The 23,936-nt window shown below is 33.7% G+C and overlaps 3 protein-coding genes across 7 annotated transcripts; all 3 read right to left on the bottom strand.

Annotated features, from left to right (window-relative positions):
* Window positions 1–7,289: 7,289 nt before the first annotated feature.
* Window positions 7,290–10,825, bottom strand: LOC140813895 (zinc finger CCCH domain-containing protein 18). The gene is made up of 4 exons (XM_073172694.1): window positions 10,605–10,825; window positions 9,512–9,817; window positions 8,726–8,786; window positions 7,290–8,462 (listed from the first exon to the last, which is right to left on the bottom strand). The coding sequence occupies exons 1-4, from the start codon at window positions 10,731–10,733 to the stop codon at window positions 7,474–7,476; spliced, it is 1,485 nt and encodes a 494-aa protein (XP_073028795.1). The 5' UTR covers window positions 10,734–10,825; the 3' UTR covers window positions 7,290–7,473.
* On the bottom strand, window positions 9,549–16,283 carry LOC140813894 (putative pentatricopeptide repeat-containing protein At3g25970). 5 transcript variants are annotated; one of them, XM_073172690.1, is made up of 2 exons: window positions 13,903–16,283; window positions 9,549–9,817 (listed from the first exon to the last, which is right to left on the bottom strand). In XM_073172690.1, the coding sequence occupies exon 1, from the start codon at window positions 16,281–16,283 to the stop codon at window positions 14,178–14,180; it is 2,106 nt and encodes a 701-aa protein (XP_073028791.1). In that variant the 3' UTR covers window positions 9,549–9,817; window positions 13,903–14,177. The 5 variants fall into 5 exon arrangements, with proteins under 5 accessions (XP_073028791.1, XP_073028793.1, XP_073028792.1 ...); XM_073172692.1 differs by lacking the exon at window positions 9,549–9,817 and adding an exon at window positions 10,195–10,210; XM_073172691.1 differs by lacking the exon at window positions 9,549–9,817 and adding an exon at window positions 12,999–13,326.
* Window positions 16,284–20,630: 4,347 nt separating this feature from the next.
* On the bottom strand, window positions 20,631–22,691 carry LOC140813897 (mediator of RNA polymerase II transcription subunit 30). The gene is made up of 3 exons (XM_073172695.1): window positions 22,174–22,691; window positions 21,822–21,920; window positions 20,631–20,886 (listed from the first exon to the last, which is right to left on the bottom strand). Exons 1-3 carry the CDS (start codon window positions 22,600–22,602, stop codon window positions 20,788–20,790), a joined length of 627 nt encoding a protein of 208 aa, XP_073028796.1. The 5' UTR covers window positions 22,603–22,691; the 3' UTR covers window positions 20,631–20,787.
* Window positions 22,692–23,936: the final 1,245 nt, after the last annotated feature.

Genomic DNA, 23,936 nt, shown 5'->3' with positions numbered 1-23,936 from the left:
GGGCAAAACAATACTTTGTTTGATATTTAGTTTTTTTTCAATATATTATTTTTCTTTATTTTAATTATTGTTTGATATTAGTTTAATATTTCTTGTTAATAGCATTATCACATATTTACATGTTTGTTGATTAATTATGAATCGTAAGAGGATAAGTTAAATATAGCAATAAAGACGTCATCAACACATGTTTAAACTGATTTGAAATAATATTCGGTTTCAGTGTATTGTTTTAGATGAAAATTGAAATTCCACGAAGATTTAATGAATTTAGAACTAGTTAAATTCAATTAGAAATAATTGGACTGCTAGATTTAAATAATTTATTAACTCGAGAAATCATTTAATAAGTACATTGAGGATTTTACTATGATTATCAAAAATTAAATAATTAATTGAATTTTAATATGTGTCAAGATAGTAGTTTGTACCATTGTGTGTATTAATTCTTTATTTGAAGTTGAATCCCTCTTTGATCATTGAATACGTCGTTTTTATTGCAATTATTTTAATTTAATAGGTTAGATTAATAATTCATATATCATCATTTTATTTATTTGTCTAACTTAAGTTAGTGATGAAAATTCTAGTAATTAAATATTAGTTTACGGGATCGATATTTGGACTCATCATCCATTTACTATAACTTGACCTACTCCGCTTGTCATATTTATTCATAACCAAAATTTGCGGTCAAGTTTTTGGCGTTGTTTCCGGAAACTAATTAATTTAATATTAGATTAAACTGCTTGCTTGAGACTATTCATTTAAAAAAATAAAAACTGTTTTTTTGTCTAATTTATTTGTTTTATTTAATTTTCTTGTGAGTTAATTTGATATGGATCATCGACGAGTATTCACGATTTTTACCCAACATTACTTGGAACCATTCTATGTGATTGGGGGAGATTCAATGATTTGGCAAGCAAATGTCGGTACCATGATTTGTCAAAGTACTCTCTTATTCGAATTTTCTGTATTGGTTTGGATGAGGTAACAAGAAGTTGGATAAACTATGGAGCTTTGGCAACTGGACCAACTCCAGCCAGACCAGACCAACTCCAGCCACAGCTTGACCGGAGCTGCTCCGGCTTGAAAATAGTCTGATTTTAAAAAGTGTCCAACAACTCAAATATGATTGTTTTAATCTCAGAAACCATATATTGTAAAACCAGCGATTTTGGGAGTATCGTGATCTCATCAGATTAATATTAGATTAATAATTTGATGGTGTAATCTTGGATATTAATATTTAAATCATTCAGAATATAAGATATTTTTGGGTTATCAATCTAAGGATTTATTAAGGAATCTCGAAAATAAGCAGATAAATGTCTAAGATTTAAGACGATATTGAGATATCGGGATAAAAGATCAAGCAAGAGATAATAAAATCCCTAGAATTCGAAATTAATCAGTGTATATATATGCAAATTTTGAAATTTGTATGGGATGGAAGATTTGGAATTCGGTTATCACCCAAATCACGGATAGATATATCACGATTCGAGATAAAAGATTTAAGTCAGATTTCAACGCGATATCACTCGATCCCGATAGCAGCCAACCCCTATAAATAGGAGGGCTCTATAACTCGAAAATCACACCTAAATTATCACTCAAAATTTCGAGACTCTCCTCTAGTCTCCTTAGGAATTTTCGAGCACGGCGAAGCGCTGCCGCCGTCCAGCCAGTGAAGTAGGAATTTCGAAATTCCAGTGCAAGAACCCTAGCCCCTTTTTTTACGTTTTTCATCAAGAATTTAAGGTAAGTGGGCAAATTTTAAAATTCTTAAATTTTCGGTTATGTGTTTCTTTTTTTTAAAGAAAAATTTGGTTGAACACCATCTACGTTTTTTTTAAATCTTGTTACGTTTATGCGTTGGCACTGTGAGAATTCCCTGAAAATGGGTGGAATTCCAACATATGGCCCTTAACATTGGGATATAACTATTTTATCGCCTCGCCCCCTTAGAGGATCAAAACTTAGGGACTGATATCAGTAAACCATGAAAGGTGAAAAATCGTAGTGTTACAATGATATGAATACGATGTTACGATTATGAAAAGCATGCTGTAAATATGTGTTATTTTCAAAAATATTGGAAAAACATTTTATGTTGTGTTCGATATCCCCCACTTGCTGAGTATTCCTAAAATACTCATCCTTACACCCTTCCCCAGATAAATCCGAAGAACAGGTTGAAGAAGAAGAATCTGAACAATTTTGGGGATGTTGAAGTTTGTGATTTAGTTTAGTTATGTTATTTCTTTTTGAATTTTAGTACTTTAAATTTCATGTTAGACGTTTTCGCAAATTTATTTTAATTCAATTGTAAATACATTGATTTTGAGAAATTATGATTAATAAACTGGTTTTCGATTTATACTATGCTACGAGGCTGGTTATTTTCAATTGTGTGATTGTTAAACGACGTCGGTGTCAATCTCGAGTTTCGGGGCGTGACATATATAACATTTCATACGATTATTTTCTTGTATCTAACTTCTATATCATTCTTGGATACCACAAATACCACACTTTAAAGATCAAAAAACAAGCTTTTGATGGGGATTCAAAGCGTGGCAACTTAATTGAAGAAAAATGGCTAGAATAAGAGCAAGCCCAAGAATAGAGTGTGATGATGCATTTGAGAAACACAATGTAATGGATTAAATCCTCACACACAATAACTCACATGTATACATGAAAGATGAGCTTCAAATTTAGTTGAGTGATAGTCTTTACACAAATATGTAAGAGATTGTGTTTGTAGTTTTGGCATAAGAGATTTTATATATTATGCGGATTGTGAGGTTGCGACCTATAATCGAGAATTTGCTAAGAGTTTCGATTAGGCGACAGATAAGTTCTAAGTCAAAATAGGTGTGTATAAGAGTTGTATAAATCAAAGTGTTCTAGTGAATCATTTCTAAATAGAAGAAGAAGTGACAAAGAAGTTGTTAATCTTCGAACATTGATAAACAAATTTGGGCTTCTTTATTTATCATATTTAATTGTTGTTGTTTTGGTAAGCATTGTTGAAGTATTTTGTGCATTCTTTCAAGTACCTAAATATTACATACAAAATGTTTGATAAAGTTCTTCAACCAAACTATTTTTATACATTCAACTTGCATATCTTTTAAATGTTTTACAAAATGTTTAATCTGTTTTTAGAAGGATTATTTTGAATTTCTTCTGTTTGATTATAAAAAAAATTCGATATAATTTATCGATGTTAAATATTTTAAGAATGAGCTATTGAAGCACAAGTTTTTCAAGAAATTTTAAAAGATTTTATTTACCCCCTCTAAACTCTTTTCCGATCCCAACAAGTGATATTAGAGCGGGTTGTTTTTTAAAAAGTATACTGATTTTATTTAAAAATTCTCATTTCAGATTTTTTAACATATATATGCATAATTGAAAAATTTTGGCAGCTTGCACCAATCTTGAGAAAAATAGAATATCTCCTTCCTCGATTGCTCAAATGATGAACCGAATTTTGCGTTACAAACGAAACTCGTAGAAGATCACATAGGTATAATATTTGCAGCATGTTCATGCTTGAGGAAAAACAATTTATTTGTTGAATTCAGATCATGTATGTTGAGACAGAAAACAGAATATGAACAAAGTTGGTGTTTTTGTAAAGAATCCTTGGGATATTGCACTCATCAATCGAAGAGGAAAATAAATCAAATTTTAATCAAAATCATAAAAGCAAAAAAAAAACTTGATACACTCTTTCTAAAAAATTTCATATTAATTTGCAAAAAATACTTGAGTTTGTTGTCGATATGATATTCTATCTTATGCTAGCGTTGCTTTGTGTGTAGCATGCTTAGCAATTCTTTTATGTTTATGTATGTTCTTAGAGTTTAGTAAGAGAATCACTTAAATGTCTAATGAATATTTGAGTTGGAAAATATATTTTGATTTTGTGTTGCTTGAAATTTTGAGTTAATATTGTCTATTCTTGGTGAAGCTCAGTTACTCAAATTGATATATCTATGTGTTGAATATGTTTCATGAATTTCATATATTTATATTGAGTTAAAGTTTGAAACGTTTTGCATCATTTTGGTTCCTCTCTATTTTTGTTGTCAATTTCAAACTTTCATAAATATAGGGTAGAGATCATTATAATTTTAAAGGGGAGATTGAATTTAAATCTTGACGGCATGAAAACATTATGCATAATTTTTTTTAAAATCAATCTTTTTGATTTGCACAAAAAAGAGATAAATATGTTAAATAAAATTATTTTTATCCAAATTTTGCGATTATAAAAAAAAAGGAGATTGTTGGGTTATGGAAATATTAACAATCTTGATTTTGATTATAACAAAAAAAAAATTATTGTGTCGCTAACATATTTTATTAAGTGTGTAGTTGATAGATGTCAAGTTGCAAGATTTAATAAGCTAGAACTGGAATTTAGTCCAATTGGAAATTTGGCAAGCTGAATTTTTTCAATGTTATCTTATATCTCAATGATCAAAATGACTTGCGGGAAAAATAATTGAAAAGAAAATTCAATTATCTACAAATCATATTTCGGGCTGGCTCTACTAGTTTGGATTTTATTTAGGCGAAATAGTGGTTGAAAGATTGAAATGGATAACACGGATACATCTGACGGCTAGACATGATCAGTTCTGGTATTTTGTTCATATCTCAAAATCAATGATCCAAATAAATAGAGAGCAAACCAGTTGGAAATCCAACTCAGTTATCTACAAGTCATATTTCAGGCAGCTAGATTAGTTCGGACGTTATCTGTCCAGACACTGTATATCGAGTAGGATGACACGATACAACTGTCGGCTAGACATAATCAGTTCTGATGTTTTGTTCATAGATGTCAGCTCGGTTATCAAAATGGAATGATTCAGTGTGATTTACGAAGCTAACACAATGATCTACGAATCATTTTCGAAAGTGAAAGTCTAAATCGGAGATTAAAAAGCTGATAAATCGCGATGAAGTTGTTGGTTTTGCATTGAATGGAGAACAAGTTCCATATTGTATATAGTTTCGTTCGATCATATATCTCTGTACGAACTCGAAATTGAGTGATTGTTAATTTTTTGTAAAGCTAATATAAAGGAATTCAACTTTAATGTTAATTACTTTGCCTAGAAATAGATGAATCAAAAGCTAAAATTAAAGAGAAGAGGGCAGCTAGACTTGGAACAACTCCAGCTGGACAGGGCTGGACCGGACCAACTCCAGCCGCAACCGGATCGGACCAACTCCAGTTACTCCAGCTTGAAAACATCCCAATATTAAAAGTGGTCGGTAAATCAAATATGATTGTTTAAATATCATAAACTGTATACAACTTTTTCAAATAGTCATATTCTTATATCTAACACATATATCATTCTTAGATACCATAAATACAATGAAGATCAAACAACAAACTTTTGATTGGGATTCAAAGCATGAATAACTAAATTGAAGAAAAATATCTAGAATGAGAACAAAATCAAGAATAGAGCGTCAAGATACATTTGAGATACACAATGTAGTAGATTAAATTCTCACACGCAATCACTCATAAATATACATGAGAGTTGAGAGTAAAATTTTAGTTGAGTGACTACTCAAAGACGTAAAAGATTGTGTTTGTAATCTTGGCATAAGAGATGTTAAATATTATGCAGATTGTGAGGTTGTGGCCTACAATCGAGAATATGCTAGGAGTTTCAATTAAGTAATGGATAACTTCTAAATGGAAATGAGTTTGTACAAAAGGTTATATAAATCAAAGTCTTCTAGTGAATCTTTTTTAAGGGAAGAATAGGTGACATAAGAGTTGCGAACCTCCGAACATCCATAGACAATTTGTGCGTCTTTATTTATCTCATTTCATTATAACTATTTTGGTAGGTATTGTTGAAGCATTTTATGTGTTCTTTCGATATCAAAATATTGCATACAAAGTGTTTGATAAAAATCTTCCACAAAACCGTTTTGTATATTCATATATCTTTTAAATGTTTTACAAAATATTTAATCGGTTTTTATATATATTATTTTGAGTTTCTTCCACTTGATTATAAAACCAAACTCGATTTAATTTATCATTATTAAATATTTCAAGAACGTACTATTATAGCTAACTTTTCAAGAAATTTCAAAAGAGTTTATTCAACTTCCATCTAAAATCTATTTCGATCCTAACATGCATGTTAGCAGATTTTTTCATATTGTGCAATGAAGATTACGATCTCTGTATTTTTAATGGTTATCTTCTCCTATCCGAGGATAAACATATATGTATTTATTTATCATAAAACAGAAGCAGCTATCGCAAAACTACATAGAGTGATGAGAGTAATTAAAATCACACCTATTGTAGCAAATATAGCAAACAAGACCTTCTCCTTCCGCAAGAACTTTCTATAATCATCTTTTTCTGTTTTACTGTCAATTGTCCTTCTCCACCCCTTCCATTGAAAGTTCTCTTCTCAACTTCACCAATATCCATTGTCACCATTTTCACGCGTAATTCCATTTCCCGTTACATCCAGCCACAGGTGGCCCGCACAGCGAATTGGACCAGTTTCCCAATGGTAACGGCTGCCACAGTCGCGTAACTTAGTTCTATGTCACCGTTCACCAGCATCTGAGAGCGAACGGCCTTGTGACTCGCGATGTTGACGGCCCGTTGCTGTAGAGGTTGATCACAATCCAGCTTACTCTCAGGTGTTCTTCCACGAGGGACATGCACGTGCGGTCATCGCCATCGTATTTCAACGGCGTCAGCAACCTTTCCGTTCCGCCCAAAAGGTTTAGTGTTAAAAACTTAAAGAGTGGCCGAAAAACCCTTCTGATACGGTTTCCGTTTTGCAAGACTTTCGAGTCTAAATATTATAATATAAAAAAATGTTTATAACTATTTCAGATAATGTTCTTCCATAGTAAAATTGATTTTTGCGTTTGATATTTTTTACGAATAGAACGGTTACTTATATAAAAAAAAATTAATAAAAAAATGTTTCGAATTCATATATAATTTGCTAATTAAAAAATCAAAATTTTCGTAATTTATTAAATAAATGAATTTTGATTATAAATTTTTATTATTTTTGAGAACATGTTAAAAAAATTGATTTTTTGGTGTAGTAAATTTCTAGTTTCGGATTTTTGTCAATTAACTCTTTCATATTTTAATTTTGATACACTGATTTAATCTTTGATTATTTAGTATGACAGGACATCGACGAGATAACAACTTTTGATATTACATAAATATTTTTATGTCAACTTAACAGACATATAATCTTCCATATAATAGTCTAAACAAGTTACATAAATAACGATGTATGCGAGCTAAGGCAAGCTCGAGCATTACTCGAATAGCAAAGCTCACTTCCTAGCTCCATGGAAGATATATCCTATATAAACATGTGCTGAAAAAAATTGTTGATAACCTTTACTAGAAACATCAACACAAACTCAAAACTTGAGCCATTTCTTCTCTCTCTCTTTTCTAGCAACTGCGTTTGACGCAGAAGCATGAGCAGCCTCAGAATCAGCCAAGGCTTTTCGAGTTTCACTCAGCTTCCTCATGGCAGCATCGTACACCACCTTCTCTTTCCGATTTCGGTTCATCATTTCTTCTAGCTTTTCAACTTGCAGCCTCAAATTCTTTATCTCGTCATCAAAAGCAACCAGAGCCCGTCTGTCCTCTTTCTTTGCCTCCCCGTCTGCCTTCTTCTGTTGCTTCTTCGAGGTCTCACCATTGACAGTTTTTCCATGCATTGCAAGCTGTGTATTAATGAGAGAAAAAATGTCTTTTGATTCTTCTTCTTCTTCAGCAGCCTTAATAGCAGCTGCTAACTTCTTGACCCGTTTCCTCTTACCTCCTCTACTACGTTTCTTTCCTCGAGTCTCATTGTGTTCTTGATTTTGAAGAGATTTGAGAGCATGATCAAGGGATTGCTTTGGTGGGAGAACTCTTGCAGAAATAGGCTTCAGCATTCCTTGTCCAGATGTTCCTAAACCCATTCCTTCACGGTAACCCATATTTGCCATCATTTTGGAAGCAATGCCACGAGTGTGATTCTCCCACTCAGCAAAAATTATAGTTTCAGTCTGAACACCTCCCTTTGAGATGGTGCCCTCTAAAAATCCTAAACCTTGTGCAGCATCTTGTTCGTAGTCGCTAGAATCAGATTGATCAGAACTTGAATCACTCTCTTCTACATCACTCACATGGGAGTATTCAGACAATGTAATAAATTCAGCTCCAAGCTTTGCTGAAGTTCCATTATCACGAAAAACAACATCTCCAATTTTGAGTGTTGCGTCCCATGATTGTAGTTCAGCTGCTCTCCAGATGCCAGCTTTAGAATCTGAAAGTGCCCAAATACTGGAACCTGCCACCAATTGCTCCCATATTGTAGGTATGAACTTCTTTAGAGAAGAAACTGGGACATCAACTCCTAGCAAATATTACTAGATCATTCCAGTTCAAGATAAATGGTATAAATGTGAGGGTAACATCATTAAAAAATTTAACAGCAGTGATTCACCAAAAAATTTAGAGATAGTGATCTGCTTAAAAAAATATCATATTAGTATATGCTCACTGAATCTGAGGCGTATAATACATCAATTACAACAGAACAGAGACACGGTATCTGTGCAGGGAAGAACCATCTTGAAGATTTATGTTTTTTTTATCTTGTTATGCTTAGCAACATACCATGTGATAAGCGGCAATCACTACCAAATCGACACCGTTGCTGCAGAAAGAACTTGCACATCTGCACTTAGGTGGTCTATTGTTAGTGTGAGAATCCATCAGAACCAGCCCGCCCCATTCAAAAAAAAAAAACTAAAAAATAATTAAATGTCACACACACAGAAATTTTATGATCCTATTCCTAGACCTCTAGACAGCAGCTACAAAGTTAGTCACTAGAAACCGAAAGGATAACATGATCTCCTAAAGAGAATTTAGTATGAACGCAGATGCACGCTTCTATTTGTGGCAAAAATAATTGGAACAGACACATAGAGATAAAAACCAACAATTTGTTTTTTAGCAACAATTTGTTTTTTAGCACCTCGGGATTCATGGCAACAAATTCTAAATCCAGTGTGTTACAACTTGAAAAGAAGTTCTCCTTCAAAAACTACAGAGCTGATCAATCGTTACTAAAGACATAAAAAAAAAATAGTCTCTGAGACCATAATAAGAATTCAAATACAAAATTTAAAGAATGAATTTTTAAAAAAAGTAAATAATATCGAATCGACATTTTACAAAACATCAGACAAAATTCAGCATGAACAGTCCACTGACCCAAGTCAAAGCGACACTCAACTCAAAGTTCTAATTCCAAATATATATTAAACCATCACGCATGCAGACAAAACAACGCAAAGAAATAAAGAAAGAAAAAAAGGAAAAATGACAACCAACCTAAGCCATGGGAAAGACAACAGGCATAAAGAAATTGAGAAGATAAAGTAGTTGTTGACCCACCAACATGCTTTCGGATGTTGGGGTAAGGAAAGTAATGTTTGCATGTTCAGAGCCTTCCAGCCCAACTACGAGACCATCATACCACCGTCCGTCAGTATGGCGGAATCTACATTTTGATCCAATAGAGTAGCTATGGTCTGCCAGTGGTTCAGCTTCAACACCTGTAGTTATAGGCTCCACGTTCACATCATCGTGATACAGAGAACCTTGTAACGCATAATCAGCCTCTCGCAGCAACCTTGCCCGTTTCAGCTGAAAGAGCCCCTCTTCAGCATCCTTTATGGACTGAACAAGCTCCGAATGTACCTATGCAGAAGTGAAAAAGAACTGAAACCAGAAGAAAAAGATTCAACTAAATCAAACCATATATTTTTTCTGGCAAAACTTCATTCATTGATAAAGATATCATAATCTACAGAGTAATATAAATTATATTCATTCATCATAACAAATCCGAATGTCTATGTTAGATGATGTCTCGGTCCTTGTTGCATACAGGTAACAAAAGCTCGCATCCAAACTTAATTCGGGGATCATCCTTATACTTTAACAGGAGAGAAAGAATGAAGCTGAATGAGAGATCTTACGGTTCTTCGATTGGGAATATGCTTTTATCTAGCAATTCTTATTCTCTATACGTCCTTTACTACATAACCAACATGTTCAGTTCTTGCTCCATCTATCGTTATTCTTTATTTACTGAGAATCAATCAGTTTCAAAGGTTCGTTTCACAATACACAAATAAACAAATAAAAGAACGACAAAATCTAGCAAAACAATGGTCCAATAACATACTTAGTAAACAAGGGGGGGGGGGGGGGGGGGGGGGGGGTTGGGGGGGGGGGGGGGGGCAATTGGCACAGCAATTTAAAAAAAAACGGAAGCAAGCATCAACATGTAAGCTAGGTGAAATTAAATAAAGTTACCATCACAAAATCAAACCCGAATAAAACATCAATTCATTCCTATCCTACAAATTTAACGATAAAGCTTCATCACTTATGACTGTCAAATTTCATCATATCCAGGGATAACGGTGAGCAGATACATGTCATATAAAACAAACGCAGTAACGGTTAAATGGGGGGTTACCGAGAGAAGTTCGGTATTGGAGGGTTCGGAGGAAAGGGCATCGGCAACGGCGTAGAGTGATGCCTTCTGCTCATTCAATTGGAACTCAAGCTGCTGCTCCACAGCCCTCTCTTCCCCTTCATCCGCCATTGCAGCCGTCGCACCACCACGACAGAGAGAAGAAAATTTACTAGGTAAGCGCGACAGGGGAAATGATTTAACAAGGAGTAGATTCAATTCTAAATCCAAAAACCGAATTGTACATAAAATAAATTTTAAATTAATTAAAAAAAACTTCATCATAGCTTTAATTTAAACATAAAATTTAATCACAAACTTCACCTCAGACTCTTCCCCAAATGTTTTAAAACTGGATCAAAATATGAAACTTAACAAAAATATAAACAACTCGATCTAAATATGAAAACTTTGATACAAATATGAAAATTCGATCCAACTCGACCTAGATATAATATTTATATAATTACTTAATTAAATATTCAATTAAATATGACATAGTATAGTAATAAGATGTTGTGTTGTGTAAAAATGCTGAGGTTGAATCTAAACGGAGTCAAAATGATATATTATTTTTTTATTCTATTTTGACCAGCACGTGTAAAGACCTTATTGCCTTTAAAGTCACTCCCTCCTTTCACTAAATTAAAAAAGTAGTCAGACTCCTTCAATTAAAATATATTTTAATAACCCCGTGCGCGATATTTATGTAATAATATATTTAATGAGGGCTTTCAGGAGGGCGAAAAATAGTTATAGAATTTTTTTAAAAATTGATTTTAAATTATATACAATTAAAAGTTTCGAACAAATTACTGAGATTATCGTTATTTTATGCGAATATATTTATTTGAGAACAAAAAGAAACAAGATCAGCAATATGCTTGTATAGTTGTATAGATTTAAAAAATGTGAGAAATGATATATGTATAATGATGGTTACGCACGATACATATTACTTTGAGATTATAAAACTACCCCAAATGTAATTTTGAAATTAAGTGTATTTTTTAAATTAATTAAAAAAAATCGAGTTGTACATAAAAATAAAATTTGAATTAATTAAAAAAAAATTCATCACAAATTTTATTTAGACATAAAATTTCGTCACAAACTTCACCTCAGACTTTTCCCCAAATGTTTAAAAGTTAAAACTGGATCAAAATATGAAAAGATAGACCTAAATGTGAAAACTCAACACAAATGTAAACAACACGATCCAAATATGAAAATTTTGATACAAATATGAAAAAATTCGATCCAACCTCGACCTAGATATAAGATTATATAATTACTTAAGTAAATATTCAATTAAATATGACATATTACAGTGATAAGATGTTATGTGTGTAAAAATACATGAGGTTGAATATAGATTAAGTCAAAATGTGATTGTTATTTTTTTTATTGTATTTCGACAAGAATATGTAAAGACCTTATAGCCTCTAATCACTCTCTTTGACTAAATTTAAAAATTCAAACTCGTTTCAATTGAAAGCAAAAATTTGTGTGAGACGGTCTCACGGGTCGTATTTTGTGAGACGGATCTCTTATTTGGGTCATCTATGAAAAAATATTACTTTTTAGAGTATTATTTTTTATTGTGAATACATGTAGGGTTGACTCGTTTCACAAATAATGATTCGTGAGACCGTCTCACAGGAGATCTACTCTATATTTTAATAACTCATGGGTGATATTGATATATGTAATAAATATAATCTAATGAGGGCTTTCAAGAGAGCGAAAAATAGTTATAGAATTTTTTAAAAAATTTGATTTTAAATTATATACAATTTCAAAGTTTCGAACAAATTACTGAGATCATCTTTATTTTATCCGAATATATTTATTTGAGAACCAAAAAGAAAACAAGGTCAGCATATGCTTGTATAGATTTAAAAAATATGAGAAACAATATATGTACAATGATGTTACACACGATTACATATTTACTTTTAAGATTATAAAACTACCCCAAATGTATTTTTGAAATTAAAGTGTACTTTTTATTCCCATGTCCCGGAGGTCGAGTTTTCTTGCCGAGGCATCCATCAATAAAAATCGATGTCCAGTGATCTCTGATCGTCGCTAAGTGGAGTATGACTTTATGAAGCAGGATAAATGATGGTGTTTGCCTTTGGTATAGCAGTTTTTTGTTATATACAGTGTGATGCATAATAGAGTTGGTGTGCATCACAAAATTATCATTGTTTCCAAGTTTTCTTCGACTTCGACTTCGACTTCGATTTCCCGTGTAGATATGAGTAGACCGATTTTGCATGGTACTGATGTTTACACATGCTCTACTTTTAAGGTAGAGTTTGGATGCTAATTTGAAAATGTAATGTCATAAATAACTGTGTGATTGCATGAAACATATTTCGTTGCACAATATTCGATCAAAACCCCAATAGTTGAGATTTTTTGTGGGGCATAGTTTATGTCAACTAACCAAAACTTCAAGTGTACATGACAAAATAACTTCACACTCTGTCAACAAATCAATGTTAATGTTACAATTATAAGAGGTAAGCACCACGACAGTGGCAACATCAACGTGAAAGTTAGAAACATCGAATTTAAAGTCATACTGAACAAGGACTTTGTCCGTAAATCAGCCCAAGATCACGGAGATGATTGATCGTATCCTCCAGGTATTTGTCCTTGCTGCCAAGTTCCTACGACTCGAAAATATCAGAGAGTAATGATGCAGAAAATATATCTGGTTAAAAAAGGCAACAGTAAAGTAACAGCTGGTAAGAACAAATAGCACTCAAAAGTCAGAACTTCCCTTCTTCCGATGAAAGTTGGAAAACAAGTGCTCTATTAGCCTTGGGTAAGCAAAGGGATAACTGGACCAACTTTAGGGGGAGAACCATTAGAATTCCAGCAAACTAAAAAGGTTGCAGCAGTCATTTAGCCAGCCTAAAAGCATGTATTTAGACATCTTCGTGCATGGGTGTTAGGGAATTAGTAGGTTGGACATAAATAGTCTAGAGCGTTCTTAGACTTGAGTAGGCTGGGCCTAAATCATGTTCTTGATAAAATTTAATAAATTGAAACTATCAAAATTTTTATCAGTGTCGCATAAAGATAAAGTTCAGCATATTATGGTTGGCAATTAAGAACAAATGCACTGTGCAAACCAACAGCATATACGAAGGAATTAAATAAGCTATTAAACTGCCAAGAAAAAAGCATTCCCCTCCAATGCAGAAGATACAGGACTTGTTTGATGGGACTGATAAATATTAGAAAAGAGAAGATTAGCATATTAGAAAAGAGAAGATTAGCATACCTCCAACGTTTGAACATCTTGCACGGGGCTCACACAACCTAGTATGTAAATCAACAATCAGTGTGACAATGCTCTCATCTCAAAGGCAGCAAACCAATTTTAGGCAAATTTTTCATTTTCCTTCAGTCTCTCGGCTCTTGATAGAACACTATTTCATCTATCAAATTTCCCATTTTCGTTAGATCGCTCATTGCCGAGGAAGAGAGCTATTCCATGGTCCGTGAATCTGTATTCTTAAAAGCTCAAAACTGGAGCATATCGAACATGAACAAACATCAACACCCAATGGCATGATTCATAATATCTTCCAACAGAATATCATCGTGCAAAATCTTGATTACACACGTTAATTCTTTCAAAGTTTGATAAATTTCTAGGCAATTAGGGTGGGAATGATCCTCCGCATTAAAAGCATGAACATCGCCATTTAATTCTATCCAACTCCAACCAGGTACCTTCTTGACCCCCTTCTGCCTCATCAGTCTCTTTACACTAGCCTTCTCATCCCACCTTTTAAGATGTCCATACATGTCCGAGAGAAGGACATAAGTGCAGTGTTCTCCAGGTTCTGTATCCAGCAAATGGCTGGCGACTTCAGTCGCTAATTCTATGTCACCACAAGCCCGGCAGGCACCTAACAGAGTTTTCCACACCATTGCATTAGGTTCAAATGGCATTTCTTCTATCAGTTCCTTTGCTTCCATTAGTCGCCCAGCCCTGCCGAGTAGGTCAACCGTACATGCAAAATTTTCCATTTGCGGGGGGACTCCATATTTGAGTTCCATTGACCGTAGAATGTCAAGGCCTACTTCGACCAAACCAATGTGGCTACACGCTGTGAGAACAGCAACAAAAGTGATATGATCCATCTTCACCTGTCTCTCAGCCATTTGGTAAAAGAGGTCAAGAGCAATTTTACCTTGCCCGTGTTGTGCATACCCAAAAATGATTGAGTTCCATGTCACTGAACTGCTCTTATGTGATCCCTCAAAAGCTTTCCAAGCATCATCAACCATACCACATTTTGAGTACATAAATATCATTGCACTCACTATAAATTCATTTCCCTCGAAACCGAATTTTAGCACCAAGACATGAATTTGTCGACCCATCTTTCGTGTGGCCAAATCCGAGCAAGAACGTAGGGCTGCCGCAAAAGTATATTGATCGATTTCGAGGTATTCAAGATGCATCATCTGAAAAAGCCTCAAGGCATATTCACTCATCCCATTTTGGGATAAGCCAGTCAAAATTGTATTCCAGGAGACGATGTCCTTTACGTCCATGTGTTCAAATAGTTTCACAGCATTCTCCTCGGCGAAGCTATTTGATTTCAAATACATAGATATCAACGCATTAGATACCTGTGTTAACTGTTCTAATCCCCTCTTTATTACTAAACCATGCAAGGTTTTCCCTAGGCATTGTACTGCATCTCCAAAACAGCCACTCAATACACTAGAATACGAGAAAGCATCCAGCTCCAGCCTCAGTCTCATCATCTTTAAGAAGAGATTAAAACCACACTCTTCTAGATCACTTTGTACATAAGCTGTTAACATTGAGTTCCATGTAACTAAATCCCTGCACCCATCAGCACTATCAAACACTTTGTTAGCATCTTCAATGCATCCACATTCTGAATATGCAGTGATCATAGCATTAAGAACAGTGTTTTCAAACTCTAAACCAAGTTTCATTATCTTTCCGTGAAACTGCTTCATCAACTCACAAAACTCAACATTGTGAAGCAAGGTTAAAAGCGGTGCGAATGTAGCATCATCAACTCTCACTCCTTCGGCATCCATACACCTAAACAACTGAAAACAACGAAAGAAATCGCCGAAATCTGCATAACCAGCGATCAAAGCATTCCAAGACACCGTATTCCGCACCAACATGAAATCGAACACCCTATTCGCATACACAACCTTCCCGCATTTCACATACATATCTAAAAGTGAACTTGCAGCATACACATTTTCATCAAACCCCATCTTGACAACATCTGAATGAACCTGTTGCCCATTCATGAGTTCACCACCCACACCAATGCCTTTTAGCATGCTTCCAAAAGTATAACCATCAAACACAAACCCGTGTCTTTTCATAGATTTCAAGACTTCCCACGCACCCATAAAGTTTCCTGAGTTCACATATCCAGTAATAATAGTGTTCCAAGAGGCCGTGTCTCTGTGGGTCATTTCTCCAAACAGTTTGAGAGCAGTGTTTGATTCTTTGCATTTTATGTAATTATTTATGAGGTTATTGGCAGTATATGTATCTGTAATCAATGACGATTTGATGACTTGGCAATGAGTTACTGCAACTTTGGCCAAATTTGGAAGAGTGCTTTCAATTAACAAGTGCAGTGGCCTCATTCATGATAAGTTGATGCTTGCCGGTATTGATACTTCTGTTGCCAGTATTGATACTTCTGAAAGAGTTCTATTTGGTCGTAGCTCGCGTTTGATGTAAGATAAAACAAACCTCGGTTTTTGTTTTCCGGTTCCTTGAGAGTTCCTGTACTTGTATATCCATACGATTGAGACCTCGGGTTTCCGAAATAGTGTAAAAAGAAGTGCTTCGAATCATTGCTATTTGACTCGGACCTGTTCTAAAAAAGTCAAGGTATTTCGAATTGTCAGAGCAGAGAAATGCAGCTTTATAAAAGTTCATAAAAAATTTCAAGTGCTTTAAGAAATAGAATGAACTCAAAAATCTCTCAAGTAGGAGCCCCAATGTCATGGGCACCCAAAATCAGGCACGGGGCATAGTGATCAAAGTAAAGGTGTTCCAGATAATGCAGAAATTTATCTTCTATATCACTAGTTAAATCTTGAGAAACAAAACCCAAGTGATGGATATGACTTAATGAAGCATATACCTCAGCATCATAAATAACAGAAAGGCTACAGAAGCATTGTTTTTAGTGTGATTTATCCTCTGCTTAAACCTTTTCAACTCCAAAAATGCCTTTGGTGATGCCCAGATGTACAGTTGAAGCATCTGGAAGATATAATTTGGATTGTAAGTGAACAAGTTCCCAACCCAGCATCTATAATTCTTACAAAAATCTTGTGCACAAGAATAAACATGAGCACATCATTATTGAAAAAGCAGCAAGATTGCCATTAGGTTCCCAGTAACTGACTGCAGAAAGTAATGCTTGAGTATACCTTCAGGCTTCAAGCATAATTTAGAGATATGCTTGCGTATATATAATCATAATATTTTTTAAAATGTGTTTTAAATTTTAAAAAAAATTAATGAAAATAATATGCTTTATACAACTAACGAAATCATAACAGTATTACCAATTCTTTTAAGTTGTTGCACACAGAGAAATTCAAAGCATTAGAAATTAAAATTTTGTAGGATCGAACGCTTGTCGTCTTACCAAAAATTATAGTTAATGATAATGGTGTAAGTCAAGTCTTTTATATCATACATCAGTCCAAGCAACGTTATTTGATAGCTCTTCCATTGGATTCTTTTAAGTTGTCACACAAAGAAATTCAAAGCATTCAAATTAAAATTTGTAGGATCGATCGCTTGTCGTCTTACCAAAAACGAGAAAGCTTGTGTAAAAGTTCACCCATGAAGGGAGTAGTTTGATTCAACAAGGCTAGGAAGTTGAATCAAAGATATTTAACACCCTTCGAGATTCTAGGAAAAGTTGGAACCCTAACTTTTAGAATGGTCTTGCCACCAAATATGTCAAGAGTTCCCAACGTCTTTCACATTTTACAAATAAAAAAAATCCTTAACCTAAACCATATTCTTGAAGTTGCACTATTACTAATAGAAGGGAACTTGAATGAAGAACTAAAATACAAAGAAGTTCCTATATGGATATTAGACATCAAAAACCAAGTACAAATATGGCACACCATTCCATAAAGTCAAATTACAATGGTCTAAACTATATAGAAAATGCAACAACATTGGAGCTAAAAGAGAAGATGTGTATCCAGTATCTATACTATCTTTTTAAAATCTAACAGCTCAAATTTCGAGAACGAAACTTTCAAAAAGAAGGTGAGATGTGATGACTCGGATTTTCGAAGCAAATCAGCTCAAATAGTCTTTTAAGTTGTTGCACACAAAGAAATTCAAAGCATTCAAATTTAAATTTTCTAAGATCGATCGCTTGTCTTCTTGCCAAAAATTATAGTTAATGATAATGGTGTAACTCAAGTCTTTTATATCATACAACAGTCCAACGATGCATTTTGATCACTCTTCCTGTGGATGCTATTGCTTCTCAATAATCTCCCTCCTAATACCTGAGCTCCTTGCAATCCATGGAAATCGGATACGTGGTATTGGCTCTAATATCAGGTGTAAAATCAAGTGCTTGTTGTTTTATCAAAAATCAGAGCTGTTAGAAAAAATAAATCAAATCATTTATTATTTCTAACAACATGATGCAAAATCAGAAAGTGTGTGCTAGGTAACGTCTTAGTCCTTGTTGCACATGGGTAACAAAAGCACACATCCCAAACTTAATTTGGGATCATCCTTAAACTTTGAAAGGAAAAAAAGAATGCAGCAGAACAAGAGATTTTAAGGTTCTCCGATTGGGGATATGATTTATCTAGCAATTTGTATTCTTCATATGTGATCTACTATGTCACCTAAATATTCAGTTCTTATTCCATATATCTCTGTTGTTTATTTACCGAGTATCAATCAGTTCAAGGCTCATTCACAACGCACAGATAATACACAAATTAATGAATGACAAAATCTTACTAAACAATGGTCCAATATCGCACTCAGAAAACAAACATCAATCCTCAATAGCACGAACACTAAAAGTGAGAGATAACTCTAATTCAACGGCTAACAGGGAAGGGGAGGAGCAATTGGCACAGCAATTTTCACAGAAAATGGAAGCAAGCATCAATATCTAAGCTGGATGAAATTAAATAAATTCACCATCACAAATGCAAATCAAAATAGAAAATCAATTCATCCCTCTGCTAAAAATTAATGATGAAGCTGCATCACTTACGCAGTCAAATTTCTCATAAACACTTACTCTAACAAATTGAAAATTCCAGAGATAACGGTGATATATACATGTTACATAAACAAACGCAGGCGTGTGCTTATGCATCTACCCACGGTTAAAGGGGGTCGGGTACCGAGAGAAGTTCCGCATTGGAGTGGTCGGAGGAAAGGGCATTGGCCACGGCGTCACGAGATGGCTCCTGCTCATTCAATTTGAACCCAAGCTGCTGCTCCGAACATCCCTCTCTTCCCCTTCATCCGCCATTGCAGCCGCCGCACCACCGCGCGAGAGAAGAATATTTACTAGGTAAGCGCTGCCAGACGGCGTGCGATTTTAATACATGTTTAAATGTTGTGGAATATAATTTAAACGAGGGCGGTCCGACAAATAATAATAATTAGTATACTGACGCTCACATAGCTCATTGTATAATATTTTTTATAATTCATTTGATTTTAATTTAAATAAAAATCAAAATATAATTATAAAAATAATACAAGGATTACATTATAATTTTGATATATAAATTAAAAATTAAATTAAAAAATAAAGAACAAAAAAAATGACTTCAATGAAAATTGAACCTATAATTAACCTAAACCCCAAAAACAATGAGTCTATCCGTTGAATTATATATAACTTGCATTAAAATTTTAATATTTTATTAATATATATCTGTATTAAAACAGACCATAACACCAAAATTAGTTACTTTAAGTGTCGTAAACTTAATAAAATAGTATAGATGATGATGATGATGATAGCAACTATTCTATAATTTTAATTAATTTTACGCTAGGAGTCACACATGCATTGCATGTAATTCATAAAAATATTTGAAATAAATTATTTTTTAATTTTAAAATTAAATTTATTGTTGAAATGATATAATCAATTTTAAAAAAAAAAAATAGAAGATAATATATAAGATGATCATGTTTAGTTTGATAGTATTTTGGAAAATATAAAATTATATTAAGACCTCATAATAGTGACAGATGTTTAAATTATACCCTTGAATTGGGATATAAAAAAAAATATGCAGACAAATTTCTGGGATCATCTCTCGAACATATTTATCAATTTATTTCAGAACAAAAAAGAAACAAGATCAGTAAATTAATGTGCTTGTACAAATTTACATTAGCTTTATTTATTTGTTTGATATAATAGATTGTATAATATATATTTCATCGTGTCTCATTTTGTCCAATGTGGAATAAAAAAATTGCAATATCATACCATAGATTATCATAAAACCATAATATTTTTATTAATTAATTAATTACTTAAAATAAAATAAATATCAATTACAATAAAACCACACGGATTAACAAGAATAGTCGTAAAATCATCTCAAGATCCAATTTGATAAACGAATTTCCGAACACGACCTAACTCATGAAAAATATTATTTTTAATGTCAAAATATTAGTTTTCATACAATAGATCAGATTGACCCGTCCCACAAATATAAAACATTGAGATTGTCTCATAAAATATCTACTCTGGACATTAGCAATTTTTGTTAGACAATGTGATGCATGATAGAGTTTCCAAGTTTTCTTTGCCTTCACGTGTGGATATGACTAGACGATTTTGCTAAGTACTGATTTTTACATATATTCTACTTTTAATTCGAAAATGTTAAAAGTAATTAAAAACTTTGTGTGATTGGATGAAACATATTTAGTAGTACAATATTCGATAGTTGAGATTTTTTGTAGGCATTGTATATATCAACTGACCAAAACTTCCCAAGTCCAAAGTGTGAATGACAAAATAACATAAATACTCGTGAACGAATCACTCTAATGTTACAATGATAACATCAACGTCCAAAGTAAGAAACATCAAATTCGAAGTCATACAGAACAAGGACTTTGCCATGTTGATAAATCGGCGACAAGATCACGGAGATGATTGATCATATCCTTGACGTATTTGTTCTTCCTCGCAAGTTCCTACAACTCGAAAATATCAGAGTTGTGTGTGAAATCGTGTATGATGCAGAAAATATATCTGGTGCAAACAAGGCAACAGAGTAGCAATAAGTGAGCTGGACCCTTGTGAGAACAAATAGCACTCAAAAGTCAAAACTTCCCTGTTTCCAATGAAAGTTCAATAAACAAGCACTCTATTAGCCTTCGGAAAGCAAAGGGATAATTGGCCCAACTTCAGCGGGAGAACCATTGGAATTCCAGTAAAACTAAAAAGGTTGCAGCAATCATTTAGCCGGTACAAAATCTTGTATTTAGACATCTTTGTGTATATGTGCCATAAATCAACCTCAAAGTTACAGAAATATCAAAATGTAGTTTCACAAATGCACAAATAACGTGACCATTAGTTTATCACCACGGCATGTAAACAAATATAAGTTAAAATTTCATTCACACTGAAGTAAAATAATGCAACTATGCAAGTACCCTTTAGTAGCAATACTTTAGGACAATTAGAGCAATTACATGTCTCATCTTCATAATATCCTGTTGCCTTCAGCGATTACATTTCCAAATAAAAGCTTAAGCAGACAATATTCAGGGAACCAAATCTAGTAAAATGAACATGATGGCACCAAGATTAAGAGGAAAGGGTATTGTCAACTATCCACTGTCATCTATTAATTAACAAAACAACTTGCGTCAGCATGTCATTTTTTTCAGGGTTGTAGGCGTATAGGTAAAAATAAAAATAAAAAATCATCTTACCACCATTCTTTGGTCGCCTGATCCTCATATACTTGTGTAACAGCAACAAAATGAGAAAAAAAATCATTCTGTTCAAGACTAATATCTAACCCCCAAATCCCAATACTCCAATTGGTAATGCATTTCACTAGAACAACAAGCTAGATAAAATAAACCAACATATCTACTACTTGGATGAATTATTATACCTTTCTCAAAGTATCCGCATGTTCTTCAAGCGTGTCTATTTCTGTTTGATCAGCTGGAGATGTGGAAATGCTGACCGGAACTGTTTCGGAGGCTTTGGTCTGTGTTAAATGAATATTGTCTTATCATTCATAATTACTCAAGAAATGCAAATGGCTAAAATCAAGTTTGAGTGCAAGAACTAACAAAATTCTCAACAATATTTCACAAATTCAGTTTCAAAAACCTTTCTTTAGTGTTATTATTTGAAAAGGGACAACTTGCATTGTGCTAAGAAAATTCAATTGAAGGTGAAATGCCAAAAGCAAATAGCGAAACTAAATTAAGAAAAAAGCCCTCTCTCCAAAAATGTACCTTCTGTGTATTGGAAATTGCGACGAGAACAGAACGAAGAGAAGCGACGGATGACTTGTACTGAAGCCGAGCATCATCGAGAGCACCACCGCCAATATTATCGAAGTTATGATTATTTGGGTGAGACTGAGATGCAGAAGCCGACGAAGAAGCAGATGACGAAGAGTCCGACAACACGTCGCCGTTAGTATGCTGCCCGCCGCTCATAGTAGCACCGGTGATGGTGTTATGAGGAAGGGAAGCAGAATTGGTGGTGGACCAGAGGGAGGGGTTACAGAGCTCATCGTTCATGGCGGATAGGATTAAGAAAGCGGCGTCGATTGTTTCTTCGAGGTGTCTGCGGCCTTCGAGAGCCAGTTCCTGCGTGGACTTATTGGTGTAGTTGGTGGAGGTGGGGGATGAACTCAGCCTAGAAGGTTTATCTTCCATTTTCAGGCGCCGCCGTAGAACTAGTGGTAGAGCAACGAATCGGAGTTTGCACTATGTTGGGATTTTTAATTTAACCGAAATAGCAAATTTAAAAAAAAAAAAAATAAATCGTTTTCAAATCTAGCAAAATAAAACTATAAGAACAATTTTTAAATAACATAAAAATTCATGTGAGACGATTCTACGGATCAATTTTGTGAAACAGATATTTTATACGAGTCACTCACAAAAAGTATTACTTTTTATGTGAAATATATTAATTTTTATTGTAAATATGAACATAATTGATCTATCTCACAAATAAATATCTGTGAGACCGTCTTATTAAAAGCCCTACTCTTTTAACAATCTCAGATATAATAAATAATGAGATTAAAACTAGTCCACGATCAAAATCAACCAATATATAATCACTATCAATATATTATAATTTTGAAACAAATTACTAGAAAAATCTTACACTTATTATCTAGAACTTATTCATGTTGATATGGATGTTCAAATCGGATCTCCATCATTCAGAATGTACCACACGGTGTCCTAAATATGCTGGTTATAAATTCATATACACAATAATATAACGATTTATGACTTTAATATTTTGTTAAACTCGAGACAAATATAAAATTATTAAATAATTATAAATAATCAATTAATATCTTATGAATCGAAGAACCGTTCATAACAACTATAATTGAAATCATAAGGGAGTCTTCAGGAGTAGAGTATCAAAGCTTTGGGTCATGGATTTCTGGAACAATAAAAAGATTAGAGGATAAATTATCGATAAAAATTAATTTATCATGTATATTAATTATCAATATCACGCAAAGCTTTCTCAATATTTACAACAGATATTCTCAGCTTCTGAAACCTCCACCGCCACCGGAGAAACAGTGTTTCTCGTCAGCAAACGTAACATGCTCCTGTCCGGTTGGTAAGTTACTGTGAAGAAAGATGGACCGACTGGAAATGAAATGTTAATCCCTGCCGCCATGCAAGGTGTTCTCTATTTTTTTATGGACAACTCTTTCTTTTTCAGGATAGTGTAAGACATTTTAAAGCCAAACAAATGTCGTCTCAGAAATTGCACCTTCTTTTCAATTTTATTCGAATGCATCCACAGCCAACAAGTGTGAGCAATAGCAGAATTGTTATGCAAATGCAATTAGATGAAATGAAACTAATTAAATATCCAAGTTGGTTAAACCTAATATAAGTCCCTTTGGGAAAAAAAAATCCATGAATCACCATCATTCATGGGTGAAGTTCAAGTCTGTCACCGCACAATAATGAACAAATCTAGCTGCGTTGAAAACATTATATAACATTTT

The sequence above is a fragment of the Primulina eburnea genome, chromosome 15 (genome assembly GCF_022965805.1).
Source record: "Primulina eburnea isolate SZY01 chromosome 15, ASM2296580v1, whole genome shotgun sequence".
Lineage (NCBI taxonomy): Eukaryota > Viridiplantae > Streptophyta > Magnoliopsida > Lamiales > Gesneriaceae > Primulina > Primulina eburnea.
This window is presented reverse-complemented; position numbering and strand designations above follow the sequence as displayed.